General features: G+C 40.9%; 1 protein-coding gene across 1 annotated transcript in view; it reads left to right on the forward strand.

The window, feature by feature from the left end:
* Positions 1-258: 258 nt before the first annotated feature.
* Positions 259-19,053, forward strand: part of dglucy (D-glutamate cyclase) — a 33,332-nt gene continuing 14,537 nt past the window's right edge. The window contains exons 1-8 of the mRNA XM_080750616.1: positions 259-482; positions 2,527-2,602; positions 5,836-5,989; positions 9,234-9,323; positions 10,690-10,804; positions 11,961-12,111; positions 14,496-14,618; positions 15,996-16,214. Of these exons, the coding sequence (XP_080606742.1) occupies positions 2,530-2,602; positions 5,836-5,989; positions 9,234-9,323; positions 10,690-10,804; positions 11,961-12,111; positions 14,496-14,618; positions 15,996-16,214 (925 nt within the window). The 5' untranslated portion in view covers positions 259-482; positions 2,527-2,529. The remainder of the gene's footprint in view (positions 483-2,526; positions 2,603-5,835; positions 5,990-9,233; positions 9,324-10,689; positions 10,805-11,960; positions 12,112-14,495; positions 14,619-15,995; positions 16,215-19,053) is intronic.

Here is a 19,053-nt window from a genome sequence, read left to right on the forward strand (position 1 = left end):
GCTATTTTCAAATGTTGGAAATGTATATATGGCCTAAATGTATATAGGGTTGAATTGATGTGTAATTCGAATCAAAATCTACAAAGTAATTCGTAACTAAAATGAGCCAGTCTGTTGAACGGCTCTTTGAAAGGAACGGATCCTAGAGATCCGGCTCACTTCAATGAGACATAAATCCCATCTCTACAACGCAGCTGTGAGCAGCAGCAGCATGGACTTGTTGTTGTTGTGGTCAAAGTGCATCTCTGGTTAACGTGTCTGCCTTCTTACTCTATGGTCTGCCTTGGGTGAAAAGTAACTTTGAATTAAGCTGCCATTCCTTCCTTGCTTCATCTTGTGTTGCTGTCTAACATTAGACATAAATCATAACTCGTCCCAAAATAAAAACACTCAACAAGAGTTGTGATTCATGGCTGGTCTAACGTGATATTCCTAACCGCCACAGCAAAGCAGCCGCAGTGCTTCAACACTGAGACCCTCAGGTAGGATAAACATTAGTTTGCTGTCCATATTCCTCTTTAAAGGCCCCTTTTCCCTCTGTTTCCTCTTCTCTATCCTGGTGGACAGTTTATCTTCTCCAGCAGTCAGTCTGTCTTTCTGCACTGCAGCTTGTAGATCAGCTGTGTTCATTTCACTAACGACCAATGTATGCTCTGACGTGCGGCGGTGTTGCGCACTGTATTCAATCTACAAGCTCACAATGCGTTGTGCCGCACCGCGCTGTGAGCTGTTATGAATCATGTTTATGTGACATATTGTAGCCTACATCTGGGACCATACCTATGTTCCCCAGGTTCTTTGTTCCCCAGGTACTATGTTCCCCACTTACCCCCACAAAAAAAGGTTCTGTGTTCCCCACTCATCCAAAAATGCAGGAAACATATTTCAAATTATTAATAACAACTCTAAATACACACAACAGAACTTAATGAGGAGAAAATACAAAGACTAATGGGACAGGCGGGCACTAGGGACATTTGGGCACCCTATTTTTGTTATGACTGGGCATCTGGACGAGTGGGCACTAGGGACATGTGGGCATTATTTGGGCGAGTTGGCACCTGGAAGAGGAGGTACTTAGGGTTGGAGACATCTGGGCACTAGGGACATGTGGGCACCTGGACATTAAGATTGCCCACATGTTCTGTCCCACCATTTTCTGCATTTGAAGATCATTCATTCACGGGCCTAATTTGGCCCCCGGGCCTTGTTGTTGTTTCTTGTCCTTGGGTTAGGGTTAGTTAGGGTTAGTTAGGGTTAGGGTTAGGGTTAGTTAGGGTTAGTTAGGGTTAGGGTTAGTTAGGGTTAGTTAGGGTTAGTTAGGGTTAGGGTTAGGGTTAGTTAGGGTTAGTTAGGGTTAGGGTTAGTTAGGGTTAGTTAGGGTTACTGTGACAATCTTCAAGCCTCCAATACAATATGGTGTCGGTGCTACTGTTGTTTCTTGTCCTTATTACTGTGACAATCTGCAAGCCTCCAATACAATATGGTGTCGGTGCTACTGTTGTTTCTTGTCCTTATTACTGTGACAATCTGCAAGCCTCCAATACAATATGGTGTCGGTGCTACTGTTGTTTCTTGTCCTTATTACTGTGACAATCTTCAAGCCTCCAATACAATATGGTGTCGGTGCTACTGTTGTTTCTTGTCCTTATTACTGTGACAATCTTCAAGCCTCCAATACAATATGGTGTCGGACGGTGCTACTGTTGTTTCTTGTCCTTATTACTGTGACAATCTGCAAGCCTCCAATACAATATGGTGTCGGTGCTACTGTTGTTTCTTGTCCTTATTACTGTGACAGTCTTCAAGCCTCCAATACAATATGGTGTCGGTGCTACTGTTGTTTCTTGTCCTTATTACTGTGACAATCTTCAAGCCTCCAATACAATATGGTGTCGGTGCTACTGTAGGTCTCAGTAATCATTCCCTTTAGTCAAACGGCCTGATCATTTTTCCATTTATTCCATCTTCTATTGAAGTCAAGCTCCTTGTTTCTAATTCTGAAAGTTATTCTCTCCATTTCCAATATTTCCTGTACGGTTTCCTTCCATTTTGGGTGTGTTGGACTTAAAGGTAGTAATTTGTTTTAGAGCTGCAGTTCGTAGAATTCTATACAAGTATTTATCTATTTCTTAGATTTCCCTAACCCTTAAAGATGTTCATGATAGCTTTCATAATTTGCTGCCAAAATGAATTTAGAACGGGACAAAAGATGAAAATGGGAGTGGTTTGCCGTTATCTCACCACCAATAATATCAATTATTGGTATTATTAAATGGGAGATATAATGGACCCAAGTTACGTTTCCTTACTTTATGAGCGGAGCTTTGTTTATATAAAAAGATATATAAAATGTTGTGGCTATGATGCTGTTTATAAAGTGGCATAATAATAATATGTGTGTGTGTTGTGTGTGTTGTGTGTGTGTGTGTGTGTGTGTGTGTGTGTGTGTGTGTGTGTGTGTGTGTGTGTGTGTGTGTGTGTGTGTGTGTGTGTGTGTGTGCGTGCGTGCGTGCGTGTGTGTAGAGTATGTTGCGTGTTCTCAGAGTGGTCAGACCTTCCCTCCAACCCCTCAGGATCAGAAACTCTACTGTGATGTCAGGTTTGTTATTTTAACTTTTAATAAGAACTAGCTCTTACCCGTTCAAAGATATGAGCTCTGAAATGATGTGCAGTGTGTGGGTTATGGGGTGTGCACTCGTGCACACAGTATATGAGGGATGGAAAGTAACTTTAACTGGTGCTTACATGATAATATGTAGGAGCATCAATGTAAGAAATACCCGTTTCGTTTAATGGCTACAGAGATACTGTGTACCGATCTGCATGATTTTTGGACAACATCTGTAACAGGGCCAGACAACCCCCCCACCCTACCCCACCCCCCCGCGCGCCACACACACACACACACACACACACACACACACACACACACACACACACACACACACAGCTGGTTAAACATGTTGCCTCATGCTAGATGCAGAATAGATATGCCTCATGCTAGATGCAGAATAGATAGTAGATACACCAGAAAAATGCTAATATACAGCATACGATTTGTGAAAGTGACAAACAGGCTTCACAGTTATGTCAGGTGTGTTCATATGCTAATGGTGATGCGATTTCAGATCAATTGCTCCAGCCACTGAGGAGAAACACTGTTACAGACGGACACTCAGACAGACGGACGGACGGACGGACGGACGGACAGACAGACATTCGGAAAATTATATGTTTGATGAATTAAAGGACATCTTTTGTTTTTTACAACAAGGGTTCATATTTTAGATTGTAATCAGAGAAAAGAAAAGATGAGCGTTAAAATGTTTTCATTTACTGCTTTCTATTTTCTTTTAGCGATTTTAGTAGTTTGATTTCAGTGGGTGGGGGGGCATGCATACAAGTGGCTAAATATGTCTTTTAGACACAATAAGCCGGCAATTTACTATTCACACCAGGCCCCATAAGTCACATCTGCCCATGAAAGATTGCGGTGCATCTTGGGAATGGGCTTCATAATCAGAAGCCCCAACCTGGGATTATGAAGCCCACCTGAGGGCATGCATGCAAATCAAAATCATTAAAATCACTAAAACGATAGAAAGAAAATGAAAACATTTTAACATTTAATCTATTCTTTTCTCTAAAATATCAACCCTTGTTGTAAAAAAACAAAGTTGTCCATTAAGTGTTATTTTAAAGATACAGTGCCATGATTTATTTCCCCCTAAAACATGATTATCAGGTATTATGATTAAAACATGATTATCAGGTATTATGATTAAAACATGATTAACATGTATTATGATTAAAACATGATTATCATGTATTACGATTAAAACATGATTAACATGTATTATGATTAAAACATGATTAACATGTATTATGATTAAAACATGATTAACATGTATTATGATTAAAACATGATTATCAGGTATTATGATTAAAACATGATTATCAGGTATTATGATTAAAACATGATTATCAGGTATTATGATTTAAACATGATTATCAGGTATTATGATTAAAACATGATTAACAGGTATTATGATTAAAACATGATTAACAGGTATTATGATTAAAACATGATTATCAGGTATTATGATTAAAACATGATTAACATGTATTATGATTAAAACATGATTATCAGGTATTATGATTAAAACATGATTAACAGGTATTATGATTAAAACATGATTAACAGGTATTATGATTAAAACATGATTATCAGGTATTATGATTAAAACATGATTAACATGTATTATGATTAAAACATGATTAACATGTATTATGATTAAAACATGATTATCAGGTATTATGATTAAAACATGATTATCAGGTATTATGATTAAAACATGATTATCAGGTATTATGATTAAAACATGATTAACAGGTATTATGATTAAAACATGATTAACAGGTATTATGATTAAAACATGATTATCAGGTATTATGATTAAAACATGATTATCAGGTATTATGATTAAAACATGATTATCAGGTATTATGATTATACTTGGAGGAGGATTTTTTTCCAAAAAAGTGTACAGAAAGAGTTAACATTATGTTTTTATGTGGCCACACCCACCAGTTGATTAAGTATGCCTGGTTGTCATGCTGAAGTTAGCCACACCCACAGTGTTGGGTGAATGGTAAAAGGGGAGGGGATGATTATATGATGTCACTCCCTCTCTACTCTCTCTCCTCGCTCAGCGCGTAACCTCGCGTCACCAGGCTTTCTCCGCACGTAAATCGTCTCCATTTGGCATCTCTCTCTCTGTGCCAAATCACAGAGAGAGAGAGAGAGAGAGAGAGAGAGAGAGAGAGAGAGAGAGAGAGAGAGAGCTATTTGGCCTATTTGGCCCTCCTGACATCACCTGACCATTGGCCGGTCAGCCTGTCAGTCATAAACCTGACCTCGTGACCATTGGCCGGTCAGCCTGTCAGTCATAAACCTGACCTGAACCTACAGACATTCTGTTAACTAGGATGTGTGTGTGGTGGTACTGAGAGCAGTGTGTTTCTGTTAGCTAGGACTTCAAACTGTGTGTTGTAGGGTTGATTAGTTAGTTAGTTAGTTTGGTTTAGGGTTAGGTTTAGGGTTAGGTTTAGGGTTAGGTTTAGGTTTAGGGTTAGGTTTAGGGTTAGGTTTAGGGTTAGGTTTAGGTTTAGGGTTAGGTTTAGCTAGTGTTGCAGTGATGCATAAAGCAGGTGTGTTGACTCCATTTGAGCTCAGATTGTTGATCAGACGAGAAGATCCTCGAATTAAAACCACTTCTGGTCTGGCTGAAGGTAAGAGCTGTGTGTGTGTGTGTGTGTGTGTGTGTGTGTGTGTGTGTGTGTGTGTGTGTGTGTGTGTGTGTGTGTGTGTGTGTGTGTGTGTGTGTGTGTGTGTGTGTGTCATAGGACTTTCACATAACGAATAACTGAGTAAGCATGTTTGGGCTCTCACAGCATATCTCCATATACAGTACATGGATCTCCATATATGGGTACCAGGGGTCTCCATATATGGGTACCAGGGGTCTCCATATATGGGTACCAGGGGTCTCCATATATGGGTACCAGGGGTCTCCATATATGGGTAACTGGTCCGAAATACACCACTGGCCAGATGACTTACTTGTCGCCCTTAGGCGTTTTACTGGTACATATATGAATGGTAATGTATGTGTGTGTGTGTGTGTGTGTGTGTGTGTGTGTGTGTGTGTGTGTGTGTGTGTGTGCGTGCGTGCGTGCGTGCGTGCGTGCGTGCGTGCGTGCGTGCGTGCGTGCGTGCGTCGTGCGTGCGTGCGTGCGTGCGTGCGTGCGCGCGTGTGTGCGTGTGGTCAGGGTTCCAACAAGCCAACATGCTCCTCCTACCAGAAGAACTGGCCAATGACTTTGAAGCATTCTGCCGCTGTAACCCCGCCCCCCTGCCACTCCTCTACCGCAGCCAATCAGGAGAGACTTCCTGTGCGCCTCTCGCTGCCCACGCTGACATCAGGTTGGATTCATTACTAATTAATGTTTGCACTAAAATTTGCAATAAGCAACATCAATTAGTGAATGAATTAATGTCATTATCAGACACAATTACATCAAAAACTAAAACAATCATTCCGGTGTAAACTCATAATACAAACATACTATAATAAAGACCTGTATATAAAATATATACAGTTTATCAAAAATTAAAGTTCATATATTATAAGTCATCTCACACTTTATAAAGATATTCTGAAAATGCAAACATTTGATGAAAGAGCAGTTCTCATAATCAGGTTTAGACATTTTAAAACATTTGTCTCTTCTCTGATTTCATTTAAACATTCGCTGTCAGAATCCATACTGAGTATCAACACCACCCCATAATATCTACATTAGCTGTTACCATGGATACTAGTGAAGGCTCTGTTCCATTCTGCTCAAACAGAGTCAGTGTTACCAATGATACTAATGAAGGCTCTGTTCCATTCTGCTCAAACAGAGTCAGTGTTACCAATGATACTAATGAAGGCTCTGTTCCATTCTGCTCAAACAGAGTCACTGTTACCAATGATACTAATGAAGGCTCTGTTCCATTCTGCTCAAACAGAGTCAGTGTTACCAATGATACTAATGAAGGCTCTGTTCCATTCTGCTCAAACAGAGTCAGTGTTACCATGGATACTAGTGAAGGCTCTGTTCCATTCTGCTCAAACAGAGTCAGTGTTACCAATGATACTAATGAAGGCTCTGTTCCATTCTGCTCAAACAGAGTCAGTGTTACCAATGATACTAATGAAGGCTCTGTTCCATTCTGCTCAAACAGAGTCACTGTTACTAATGAAGGCTCTGTTCCATTCTGCTCAAACAGAGTCAGCGTTACCAATGATACTAATGAAGGCTCTGTTCCATTCTGCTCAAACAGAGTCAGGTGACATTCACATAGGCACATTTTTTTGCAATTAAAACTAATCCTGTAGCGCATTGTCGGAAAATGCGCATTGTTTGGTCATGTATGAAGACGTTTTTCTATTGCGAATCAAAGAAACAAATGCAAATCCCCCAAAAAACTGTGTTTCCGATTCGCTACAGCATACGGTTCACTGTTGGTGTGAATGCATCCGCCTCAAATACAGGCAATGAGACATTGTGGTAGATTATAGAGCCATGAGTAGGTTAAATCCATAGTTCTATATAATAAGTTAAACCCCCCTCCCATTCGATTTCTGACCATTACGGCCCATGGCCGTCCCCTCAGTGAATGATTTCATTTCTGATCACCGCTCCCTCGATGGCACTGAGGAGTTGCTCACAGTCAGATAAAAGGAAAGTGCCATTGGAGTGAGGAGACGATATTTCATTATACCCTATTTAGGCTATAAGCCTAATATAATATAGGCTGATTTGTGGGTCTCTCACCCTCGCTCGCTCTCTCTCTCTCTTTCTCTCTCTCTCTCTCTCTGTGATTTGGCACAGAGAGAGAGAGAGATGCCAAATGGAGACGATTTACGTGCGGAGAAAGCCTGGTGACGCGAGGTTACGCGCTGAGCGAGGAGAGAGAGAGTAGAGAGGGAGGGTGAGAGGAGAGGCAGGGAGAGAAGAGAGAGAGAGAGACGTTGAAGTTGACGTTTTCCTCTTCATAGACATTCATATCTAAGCTCTATGATCTGTCTGGTTTATTGTCCCGCCGGCCGCCGCTGGTTTTATTTTTTGATCGCCCGTTTAAATAGGCTAACGCCTGCGCTTACATTGTGAGTTGAACTTAAAGAATGAATAAACACAGGGAGACGGAGGAGGCATTATTATGCAGCTTGGATACATACAGTACATACATGTGTGTCCCGTGGACAGACGTGTTCTGAGCCATTCCTTATTTGAGATGACAAAGTGCAAAGTGTGAGCGCAAACGCATCAATTAAATATGCAAGAATGTGGCAACTTCTCCCCTCCCATTCACACGACTAAACCGAATTATATTATGAGAATGTAGCCTCAGTGTTACCATTGATACTGATGAAGGCTCTGTTCCATTCTGCTCAAACAGAGTCAGTGTTACCATTGATACTAATGAAGGCTCTGTTCCATTCTGCTCAAACAGAGTCAGGGCCCTATTATGATCCAGGTCTTATGCCTTATGCCTTAACTTCTTTACCTTTTTTTCACTATTTTGAAAAACATTTTAAATACTTCAAATGCTGATCTACATCTGCACGTTGTGAACTTGTAGATCAGCTATTTGAAATATTTAAAAAACAAAAACAAAATAGTAAAAAAAGGCAAAGAAGTTAAGGCATAAGGCATAAGACCTGGATCATAATAGGGCCCTTAGTGTTACCAATGATACTGATGAAGGCTCTGTTCCATTCTGCTCAAATAGTCTTTTTACTGTATAGGTCTTGGTCTTCTTAGATTACTATTTCTATACATTTGATGCATTGATGTTACCTTGCTTATTGTAAGGCTCTGGATGTTAAACAGTAATTGTTGCATTGAGCCTGATTGTGGATCAAAGAACAGCAGTTTGTCATCATCTTATTTAGCTTGGCTTCATTCTGTAAAACAGCCTCACAAAGACTTCTGAAAAGGTTTGTTTTTGTCTGTTGATGAATATCTATAACTTAATCTATAATCTATCTGTGCTTCATGGAACTTTATGACTCACTGGGGGGGAAATAACAGACAAAAGACAAAAGGTCAAAGTTCACTTTGGTCTCAACTCTCCAGCAACCTGCAGAGAAATGAAATGAAATTAATCTTTGACTTTTCCTGGAGGAGAATCATTCTGTGTGTGTGTGTGTGTGTGTGTGTGTGTGTGTGTGTGTGTGTGTGTGTGTGTGTGCGTGTGCGTGTGCGTGTGCGTGCGTGTGTGTGTGTGTGTGTGTCTCTCTCTCTCTCTCTCTCTCTCTCTCTCTCTCTCTCTCTCTCTCTGTCTCTATGTCTCTGTGTGTGTGTGTGTGTGTGTGTGTGTGTGTGTGTGTGTGTGTGTGTGTGTGTGTGTGTGTGTGTGTGTGTGTGTGTGTGTGTGTGTGTGTGTGTCTCTCTCTCTCTCTCTCTCCCTCTCTCTCACTCTCTCTCTCTCTCTCTCTCTCTCTCTCTCTGTCTCTATGTCTCTCTCTCTGTGTGTGTGTGTGTGTGTGTGTGTGTGTGTGTGTGTGTGTGTGTGTGTGTGTGTGTGTGTGTGTGTGTGTCTCTCTCTCTCTCTCTCTCTCTCTCTCTCTCTCTCTCTCTCTCTCTCTGTCTCTATGTCTCTCTCCCACCCCCAGGACAGACATATCTCAGTATTGTGTGTTTAAAGAAGGTCGCCTGGTGAAAACTGTGTCCAGTTTGAAGGATTACATCAATGACGCAACAAGGTAACCATGGTAACCAATGTAAACACCAGGGACCCCCACTACCTATGGTATAGCTGAGAGATGAAGCAGGGACCCCCACTACATATGGTATAGATGAGATGGTCAATGGAATGTAGTTAAGAAAGCTAAGAGAATAATTGCTGACCCCTCTCATGTCCTTCATTCAGAATACAAACTGCTACCCTCTGGTAGACGTTATAGAGTCCCAGTTAAAAACAAGAAAAGACATCTGAACAGATACAAATACTCATTCATTCCCATATCCGTTACTCTGCTAAACTCAGGCCGTTAGTGGGGGTGATGACTCTAGTGTAATGTAATGTAATGTATGCACTTGACCTGTATGTCAGCACTGTGTGTTGTGCACTATTTGTTGTAATCTACTTTCTGTCTGTCTTGTCCTGTTGTATGTTATGTAGCAGCCTGCATGTACAAGACAAATTTCCTTCGGGACCAAATAAATTAATCTTGAATCTTGATGGTAACCAATGTTAACACCAGGGACCCCCACTACCTATTGGATAGATGAGATGAAGCAGGGACCCCCACTACATATTGTATAGATGAGAGATGAAGCAGGGACCCCCACTACATATTGTATAGATGAGAGATGAAGCAGGGACCCCCACTACATGGTATAGATGAACACTACATATGTAGTGGGGGTCCCTGCTTACCGGTATGTATCATAAATCCATATCATAAATCATAGATTCATAAACATCACCATGTGTTTTCTTCATTGATCCTCTTATGGGTTGGTTCCCTTGACACATCACTGTGACATCACTGTGACATCACAGTTGACATCACCTATGTAAGTCCATATAAGGGTATTCCCCAGAATCCCTTTTATGCCCATATATGAAGATCCCTGATGTCATCGATACACATCACTGGCCAGTCTTACTAGTGCAGGGGTCTTCAACAGGGGGTCCGCGACCCCTAGGGGGTCCGCGGAGGTACTGCAGGGGGTCCGCGAGATTTTTGCTTAAAAAAAAAAAAGTTTTCAAAAAATGTTTTATTCATTTATTTATTTTTTCACATTTGTTAAAAGATAAATCATGATTCTATCCATTTTGAATAGCTTGATCAATTGACAGATTGTTGATATTATTGACATTGGTTCTCAGTTAATAAGTAGTATGTTTAGAAATGGTAGTGGTACGGCCCACCCTGCTCGCTGTAACTTGTACATGTTTAAAATAAAAAATATGTCGTAGCCCCGACCCCCCCACCCTACGAGGTTGTAGGGGGTCCCTGCTCCATCTCCCCATCAGTTTGGGGGTCCCCGGCCTGAAAACGTTGAAGACCCCTGTACTAGTACATTATGTGTTCTTAATTAAATGTGTAATGTGTGTTCCAGCCACCAGATGGTGTGTTTCTACCTGGGATGTAGTTTTGGTTTTGAAGGAATGTTGAAAGAAGCAGGAGTTCCTGTTCGGAACGTTGAGCAAGGACGCAACGTCAGCATGTATAGAGTATGTACACACACACACACACACACACACACACACACACACACACACACACACACACACACACACACACACACACACACACCAGGGCATACGAGCGGAGTGGAGCGCGAGCGGCGCGGGCCGTTTTTGACGTGAGCGAGCGACTTTTCAAATGGTTCTGAGCGGCTTTGGAGCGAGGATTTTCCTCCGCTTCTTGGAGCGCCAACCTCCTCCGCTCCTAGCCAATCCTGTTGGGGCCGCGCGCCACATGTTGCCAACAAACAGTCTCTGGGCTTGTCCCAGGGGCATAGTTCTGCCGATTTAAAATGACTCCAATACGGAAGTAAAACTTCCTATGATTGGCCGCTAGTTGCACTGTTTTCCCCCCCGGCCGATCGCAAAAAGAATTGTTCTGCATTGGATCCCATTCATTTTCCCCTTTCGTTTTCTAACCTTAATTAACATTTTCATGAATACTGTATGGTTCCTATCGCTAGTTAGAAATTGCCTTTCAATCACCATCATATTCGTTTTGTCGAAATGTGGTCCAATTTATTTTAAAATAAATGATAAAGTCGCGGGGGGGGGGGGGGGGGCGTGGCCAACTAAACTGATACCAGCCGGCTGTGTTCTTCTTCGTGTGCTGTATTTCGGGAGGCTCCGACCACATTCTCCCATGTATCCCTGCGGTTGCACGTGGCCGTTGGCAGCCAATAGCATCTCTGATGCCTTTACAATTCTATGATGGCTACACCCATGCGTAGAAAGGGCCATTTGCGCTGCATAGAAACCAATGGCTTCGCATCGTCCATATTTTTCTACAGTCTATGGCTAGTCCATGGCAGCGCAGCATCATGATGAGCCATGTCGGCACCGTGTAGAGGAGAGGAGACAGAGAATTCCCTTTATCAAGAGCTTGACCAGCTTGACATGTACGGGACAGACATTCTCACTCCTTGAGAATCTATGGGAATCCTAATAAAACAGGTACGGGACAGACAAAGCCACTCCTTGGAAGCTTCAAAAATAGATGAATGTATTGATGTGTGTGCGCGTGTGTGTGTGTGTGCGTGCGTGCGTGGGTGTCCTGTGTGTGTGTGTGTGTGTGTGTGTGTGGTGTGTGCGTGCGTGCGTGCGTGTCCTGTGTGTGTGTGTGTGTGTGTGTGTGTGTGAGCAGACGTCAGTCCCCTGTGTTGCAGTAGGAGCGTTCTGGAGCCCCCTGGTGGTGACGATGCGTCCTGTCCCTGCTAGCATGTTGGGTACCGCCGTTAGCATCTCTCACCTCAACCCTCTGAGCCACGGAGAGCCGGTTCACATAGGAGACCACTGTATGTATGTGCACGTACACACACATTCATATAGGTGACCACTGTATGTATGTGCACGTACCCACACATTCATATAAGAGACCACTGTATGCATGTGCACGTAAACACACATTCATATAGGAGACCACTGTATGTATGTGCACGTACACACACACCTATAGCAGACCACTGTATGTATGTGCACGTACACACACACCTATAGGAGACCACTGTATGTATGTGCACGTACACACACATTCATATAGGTGACCACTGTATGTATGTGCACGTACCCACACATTCATATAAGAGACCACTGTATGTATGTGCACGTAAACACACATTCATATAGGAGACCACTGTATGTATGTGCACGTACACACACACCTATAGGAGACCACTGTATGTATGTGCACGTACACACACACCTATAGGAGACCACTGTATGTATGTGCACGTACACACACACCTATAGCAGACCACTGTATGTATGTGCACGTACACACACACCTATAGGAGACCACTGTATGTATGTGCACGTACACACACATTCATATAGGTGACCACTGTATGTATGTGCACGTACCCACACATTCATATAAGAGACCACTGTATGTATGTGCACGTACACACACATTCACATAGGAGACCACTGTATGTATGTGCACGTACACACACACCTATAGGAGACCACTGTATGTATGTGCACGTACACACACACACACACACACACACACACACACACCTATTCACATAGGAGACCACTGTATGTACGTGCACGTACACACACACACATGTTCACATAGGAGACCACTGTATGTATGTGCACGTACACACACACCTGTTCACATAGGAGACCACTGTATGTATGTGCACGTACACACACACACATGTTCACATAGGAGACCACTGTATGTATGTGCACGTACACACACACACATGTTCACATAGGAGACCACTGTATGTATGTGCACGTACACACACACATGTTCACATAGGAGACCACTGTATGTATGTGCACGTACACACACACCTGTTCACATAGGAGACCACTGTATGTATGTGCACGTACACGCACTCCTATTCACATAGGAGACGCATGTATGTATGTGCATGTACACACACACACCTGTACACATAGGAGACGCATGTATGTATGTGCACGTACACACACACACCTGTACACATAGGAGACCACTGTATGTATGTGCACGTACACGCACACCTATTCACATAGGAGACGCATGTATGTATGTGCACGTACACACACACCTATTCACATAGGAGACCACTGTATGTATGTGCACGTACACACACATCTATTCACATAGGAGACGCATGTATGTTTGTGCACGTACACACACACCTGTATACATAGGTGCCCACAGCCCTCCTAAGAGACAGAGTAGTTTATTTTGAGTTATTTTATATTTATTTAGTGAGGACCGATGCTATCCTGTATGCCTAACCCTAATGTATATAAATATATATACATTAGGGTTAGGCCTGTATGCCTAACCCTAATGTATATAAATATATATACATTAGGGTTAGGCTTGTATGCCTAACCCTAATGTATATAAATATATATACATTAGGGTTAGGCCTGTATGCCTAACCCTAATGTATATAAATATATATACATTAGGGTTAGGCCTGTATGCCTAACCCTAACCCTAGGCCTGAATGCAGGGCCGGACTGGGACACAAATTGGGCCCTGGGATCTTGGCCCAGACCGGCCCACCGCAACCAGCGCGAACCGAACATAGAAGATCTACAAGCCCACAGCGCACGAGGCAGCGACGTGTTGTGGGCTTGTATGCTGTTAAATGTTTTGGTGGGACTCCTGGGCCACGGTAGGCTGTGATTGGGCCACTAGGCTGGTATTCAGATGATAGACAAGCCAGTGGGCCAATCATGTGATGTCTCTCTGCTCTGTGGGCGGTGCTACTGAAGGATTGGCTCCTCTCCACTTAGTGGCCGCCCAGCCTAAACATTACCGTAATTATCCTAAAATGGTGGCAAAGATGTTTTCTTTTTTGTTTTGTTTTTGGCCCAGTTGTTGTCGGCCCACCGGGCAGATGCCCAGTCCACCCCGGATACAGGACCTGTCCACACAACATTGTAATGAGTAATAACTATAATAATAATGAATTATGTTAATTAGCTTTATTAGGCATCCAGGATCTTTCCACACCACATTGTATTGAATAATAATAATAATTATTATTATTAATTATGTTAATTAGCTTTATTAGGCATCCAGGACCTTTCCACACCACATTGTATTGAATAATAATAATAATTAATTATGTTAATTAGCTTTATTAGGCATCCAGGACCTTTCCACACCACATTGTATTGAATAATAATAATAATTATTATTATTAATTATGTTAATTAGCTTTATTAGGCATCCAGGATCTTTCCACACCAGATTACGGGGAGCCGGTGGAGTCGCAGCCTGATGATGTCACTGTGTTCTGGGCCTGTGGAGTGACAGCCATAGAGGCGGTCCTTAACAGCAGTGAGTCCTGTTGATTGGCTGTTTGCAGCTGTGGGCGGGAACAAACTAACTGTTGATTGGCTGTTTGCAGCTGTGGGCGGGAACAAACTAATGACATGTCATGATCATCAGTGTATCAATATATTGGTCAGGACTTTATCAATCTGTTCAATGATTAGACCTCGTTAATATGTTAATTAGACCTTGTTAATATGTTAATTAGACCTTGTTAATTAATATGTTAATTAGACCTTGTTAATTAATATGTTAATTAATTAGACCTTGTTAATATGTTAATTAGACCTCGTTAAGATGCTAAAGGGGACTAGGCAAGTCTGTGTGTACACACACACATTCTCTGTCCACTCTATGACAGGCATCAAACAGGTAGTTGTCTTTGATGCTTTCATTGATAAGATAGATCACTAACGAGCACTTGACACTTTTATGGCCCAATCAATTACCTCAGTGCACAACCCCTTTGCAGTTCAAAGGGAGCAATTAAGAGCTCTGGCTGAGCTTCTCCTGACAAAAAGCTCCATGGGAAGAATGTCAACATAAACAGTGGAACAGAACCAACATACAGCCAGGAGGATGAAACACCCCAGCACAACAATATAGTGCCTGATAGGGGAAATGACTGCTAAAAATGGATATACGTATATATATATATATATATGTATACATATATATATATATATATATGTATATATACATATATATATATATATGTATATATACTAGGGGTGGGATGCGATTAAAAGTTTTAATCTAATTAATTACAGGCTCTGTGATTAATTAATCGCAATTAATCGCATTTTAATCGCACATTGATATTTGACCTGAGAAGCATTTTTTTTCAAGTAAAATACATTTTGTTGTACGAGTCAATCAACGAGTGAGTTTTTTAAATCTAAATTTAGCATCCACTGGGCCAAGCAAAGCGCTCTGATCGGCTACTTCTCCCTTTGCGTTTGTTGTCTCTTCTTGGTTGGTGCATCGCTATGATCGGTATGCCCCAAACTGAAGGTTCTGTGGTGCAAAAACTAACTGCGATTAAAATGCGTTAATTTTTTTAATCGCGTTAATTTTCTGTAATTAATTAATCGCAATTAATCAGTTAAAGTCCCAGCCTTAATATATACATATATATATATATGTATATATATATATATATATACATATATATATATATATATATATACATATATATATATATATATATATATATATGTATATATATATATATATATATATGTATATATATATATATATATATATATATATATATACGTTACCTAGTTTACCTTTAATTAGATCTGGTTAAGATGTTAATTAGACCTCGTTAAGGTGTTAATTGGACCTCGTTAAGGTATTAACTGGTCATTATGTCCACAGAGCCTGCGCTGGCCTTCAGTCACTCTCCAGGCTGTATGTTCCTGACCGACCTTCCTGACTCCTCCCCTTCCCGCTCAGCCCCGCCCACTGACCCCGTGACCCCTGAGCTGACCCCCCTCTGCTTCCAGATTTCCCACAAACCTTTGCTGTACAGCCTGGCGTCTCGGCGAGCCGTGGAGCGAATCAGAGAACTGGAGAAGATCATTGGAGAAGACCCAGGTATTATATATATATATACATACATACATACATACATACATACATACATATACATATACATATACATATACACATACATAATAAATACATAATCAGAGAACTGGAGAAGATCATTGGAGAGGACCCAGGTATTATATATATATACCGTAAATCACCAATTAGTAGCCCGGGCGTTTATTTCGCAAAATGGGGTCGGACCCCGGGCGCTTATCCCTGCAAGGCCCAGCGTTGCTTTTTGGCAACATTTTTTAAATCATTTTTTAAAAAATGTTATAGTTAGTTTTCCTGTTCTTTACCTCCACAGAGACTGACATTCACACCTCCCAGAGAAGTTGAAATTCCAGCGTCTGGACGAACAACATCTCACTTTTTAACTGAAGCTATTACTCACAAAAACATAAGTAGAATGCCTGTAAAAAACAAATTTGTGATCATTAGAATGTCTAGAACACGTGCTTGTTAATATTGTGAAAAATATCCCCAAAATGCAAATTAGAGCATGATTTATGATTTATGGCTATAAAACCTTACAAAAACATTATTAATTTTTTAACATTACTTTTTCCTGTGATTAGGACTGCTACAACACCATCTGATTTTTTTTTAACTTTCTTTGGCCAGTAGAAATTAATTCGGGCCTTGCAGGGTTAAAAGGGACCAGGCGGCTATTGGTAACAGGCTTTTATTTATTTTGGCACTGGCCAGCACTGGGCCATTATTTGGTAATTTTTTCTTTCTCAAACTATATAATAGTAATAATAATCAAAATGTTATAATAAATGTTATAATTATTATTGTTATTATTTTAATTGTTATGAACACCCAGAAAATAGCACATTGCGATCTATTAGACCAAACCTCATTTAAAAAATATCAAGAGTGTATGAAAGCCTTTAAAAAAAATATATATACTATATTTATACTAAGGGAATCTTTCTCCAAAATAGTCAATTACCGCATGCCAGCAAAGACGCATCTAGTTCTGACTCTGTAGTCAACGAGTCGACTCAACGACCCAATTAGCGCAGAAGTCCTGCAGCTGGTGCTGTTCTGACTGGACTCGCTGACATGACCACTGAACAGCTCCACTATCCTGACATTAAACCATTATGGTATTGCATTATGATTAAGCCTTCTGCTTTCCCCTTGAACCTCAAAATAATGGATTACTTCTTCAAAATGCTGAGGCAGCAACAGTAGGTAATAAGTTATTCTGATCCAGCTGTTCTTTATTGGCCAGTCTTTCTCCATCACAACGTTTTGCCATTAAAGTAGCCTACTCACGTAAACTTTGCATTGTAGCAACGTTTTAGACAGTAATGAATGATGGTCAGTGCGCAGAGAGCAGCAGACTCCTTTTCTTTTTTTCCTCTCTCTTTTTTTGGTGTCCTTTGGCAATCTGTTCCCCGACGCACACTGCACGTCATGGTAGCGCAGCACTGGGCTGGACACCATATACATTTGGCTTAGAAGTGTCTGTCCACAGGGCTGTGAGCTTGTAGATTTGCTGTTTTCAGCGCACTACCGTCATGCAACATAATATGACCCGTAGCAACGCACAGCGAGTGCGGTGCGTTGCAACGTGCTGTCACAGCACTGCTGTGAGCTTGTAGATTTGCTGTTTTCAGCGCACCACGGCCATGCAACATAAATGACCAGTTAAGTTAAATAAATAGCAAATAATACCAAACAACCAAACAAATAATAGCCCGGGCTCTTACAAAAAACCTAATAAGGATAATATTAATTGCAAATAACGGCCCAGGCGCTCATACGAACCTTGCGCTTATTTGAAACAGGCGTTTATTGCGCAAAATGGGGTCAGACCCCGGGCGGATATATGGGACCCGGCGGCAGTTTGCCACCGGGCGATTAATTGGGGATTTACGGTATACATACATACATATACATATACATATACATATACATATACATATACATATACATATACACATACACATACATATACATATACATACATACATATACATATACATATACATATACATATACACATACACATACATATACATATACATACATACATATACATACATACATATACATATACATATACATATACACATACACATACATACATACATATACATATACATATACATACATACATATACATACATACATATACATATACATATACATATACACATACATATACATATACATATACATATACATATACATATACACATACATATACATATACATATACATATACACATACATAATAAATACATAATCAGAGAACTGGAGAAGATCATTGGAGAGGACACAGTGAAGTGAAGTGAAGCGGTGAACTTTTATTCTATGTGTTCTAGAGCTATGAACTCTGTGATCTATACATTCTATGTGTTCTAGAGCTATGAACTCTGTGATCTATACATTCTATGTGTTCTAGAGCTATGAACTCTGTGATCTATACATTCTATGTGTTCTAGAGCTATGAACTCTGTGATCTATACATTCTATGTGTTCTAGAGCTATGAACTCTGTGATCTATACATTCTATGTGTTCTAGAGCTATGAACTCTGTGATCTATACATTATATGTGTTCTAGAGCTATGAACTCTGTGATCTATACATTCTATGTGTTCTAGAGCTATGAACTCTGTGATCTATAATACATTCCTCCAATTCTGAATGAATGAATGAATGATTTTATCTGGAGGGCCGGATTGTCATGTGAAGCTTGACCAATCCTCAAAGTATGGTCTCATTGGACATTTTTAATCATCCAATCATCAGACCGGGACGGACGTTACACACATATTCTGGACGTACGGGACAGATAAAACCTGTTCATTCTGGACTGGAATG

This window comes from Nannobrachium achirus (assembly GCF_963921795.1).
Source record: "Nannobrachium achirus genome assembly, chromosome: 20".
Lineage (NCBI taxonomy): Eukaryota > Metazoa > Chordata > Actinopteri > Myctophiformes > Myctophidae > Nannobrachium > Nannobrachium achirus.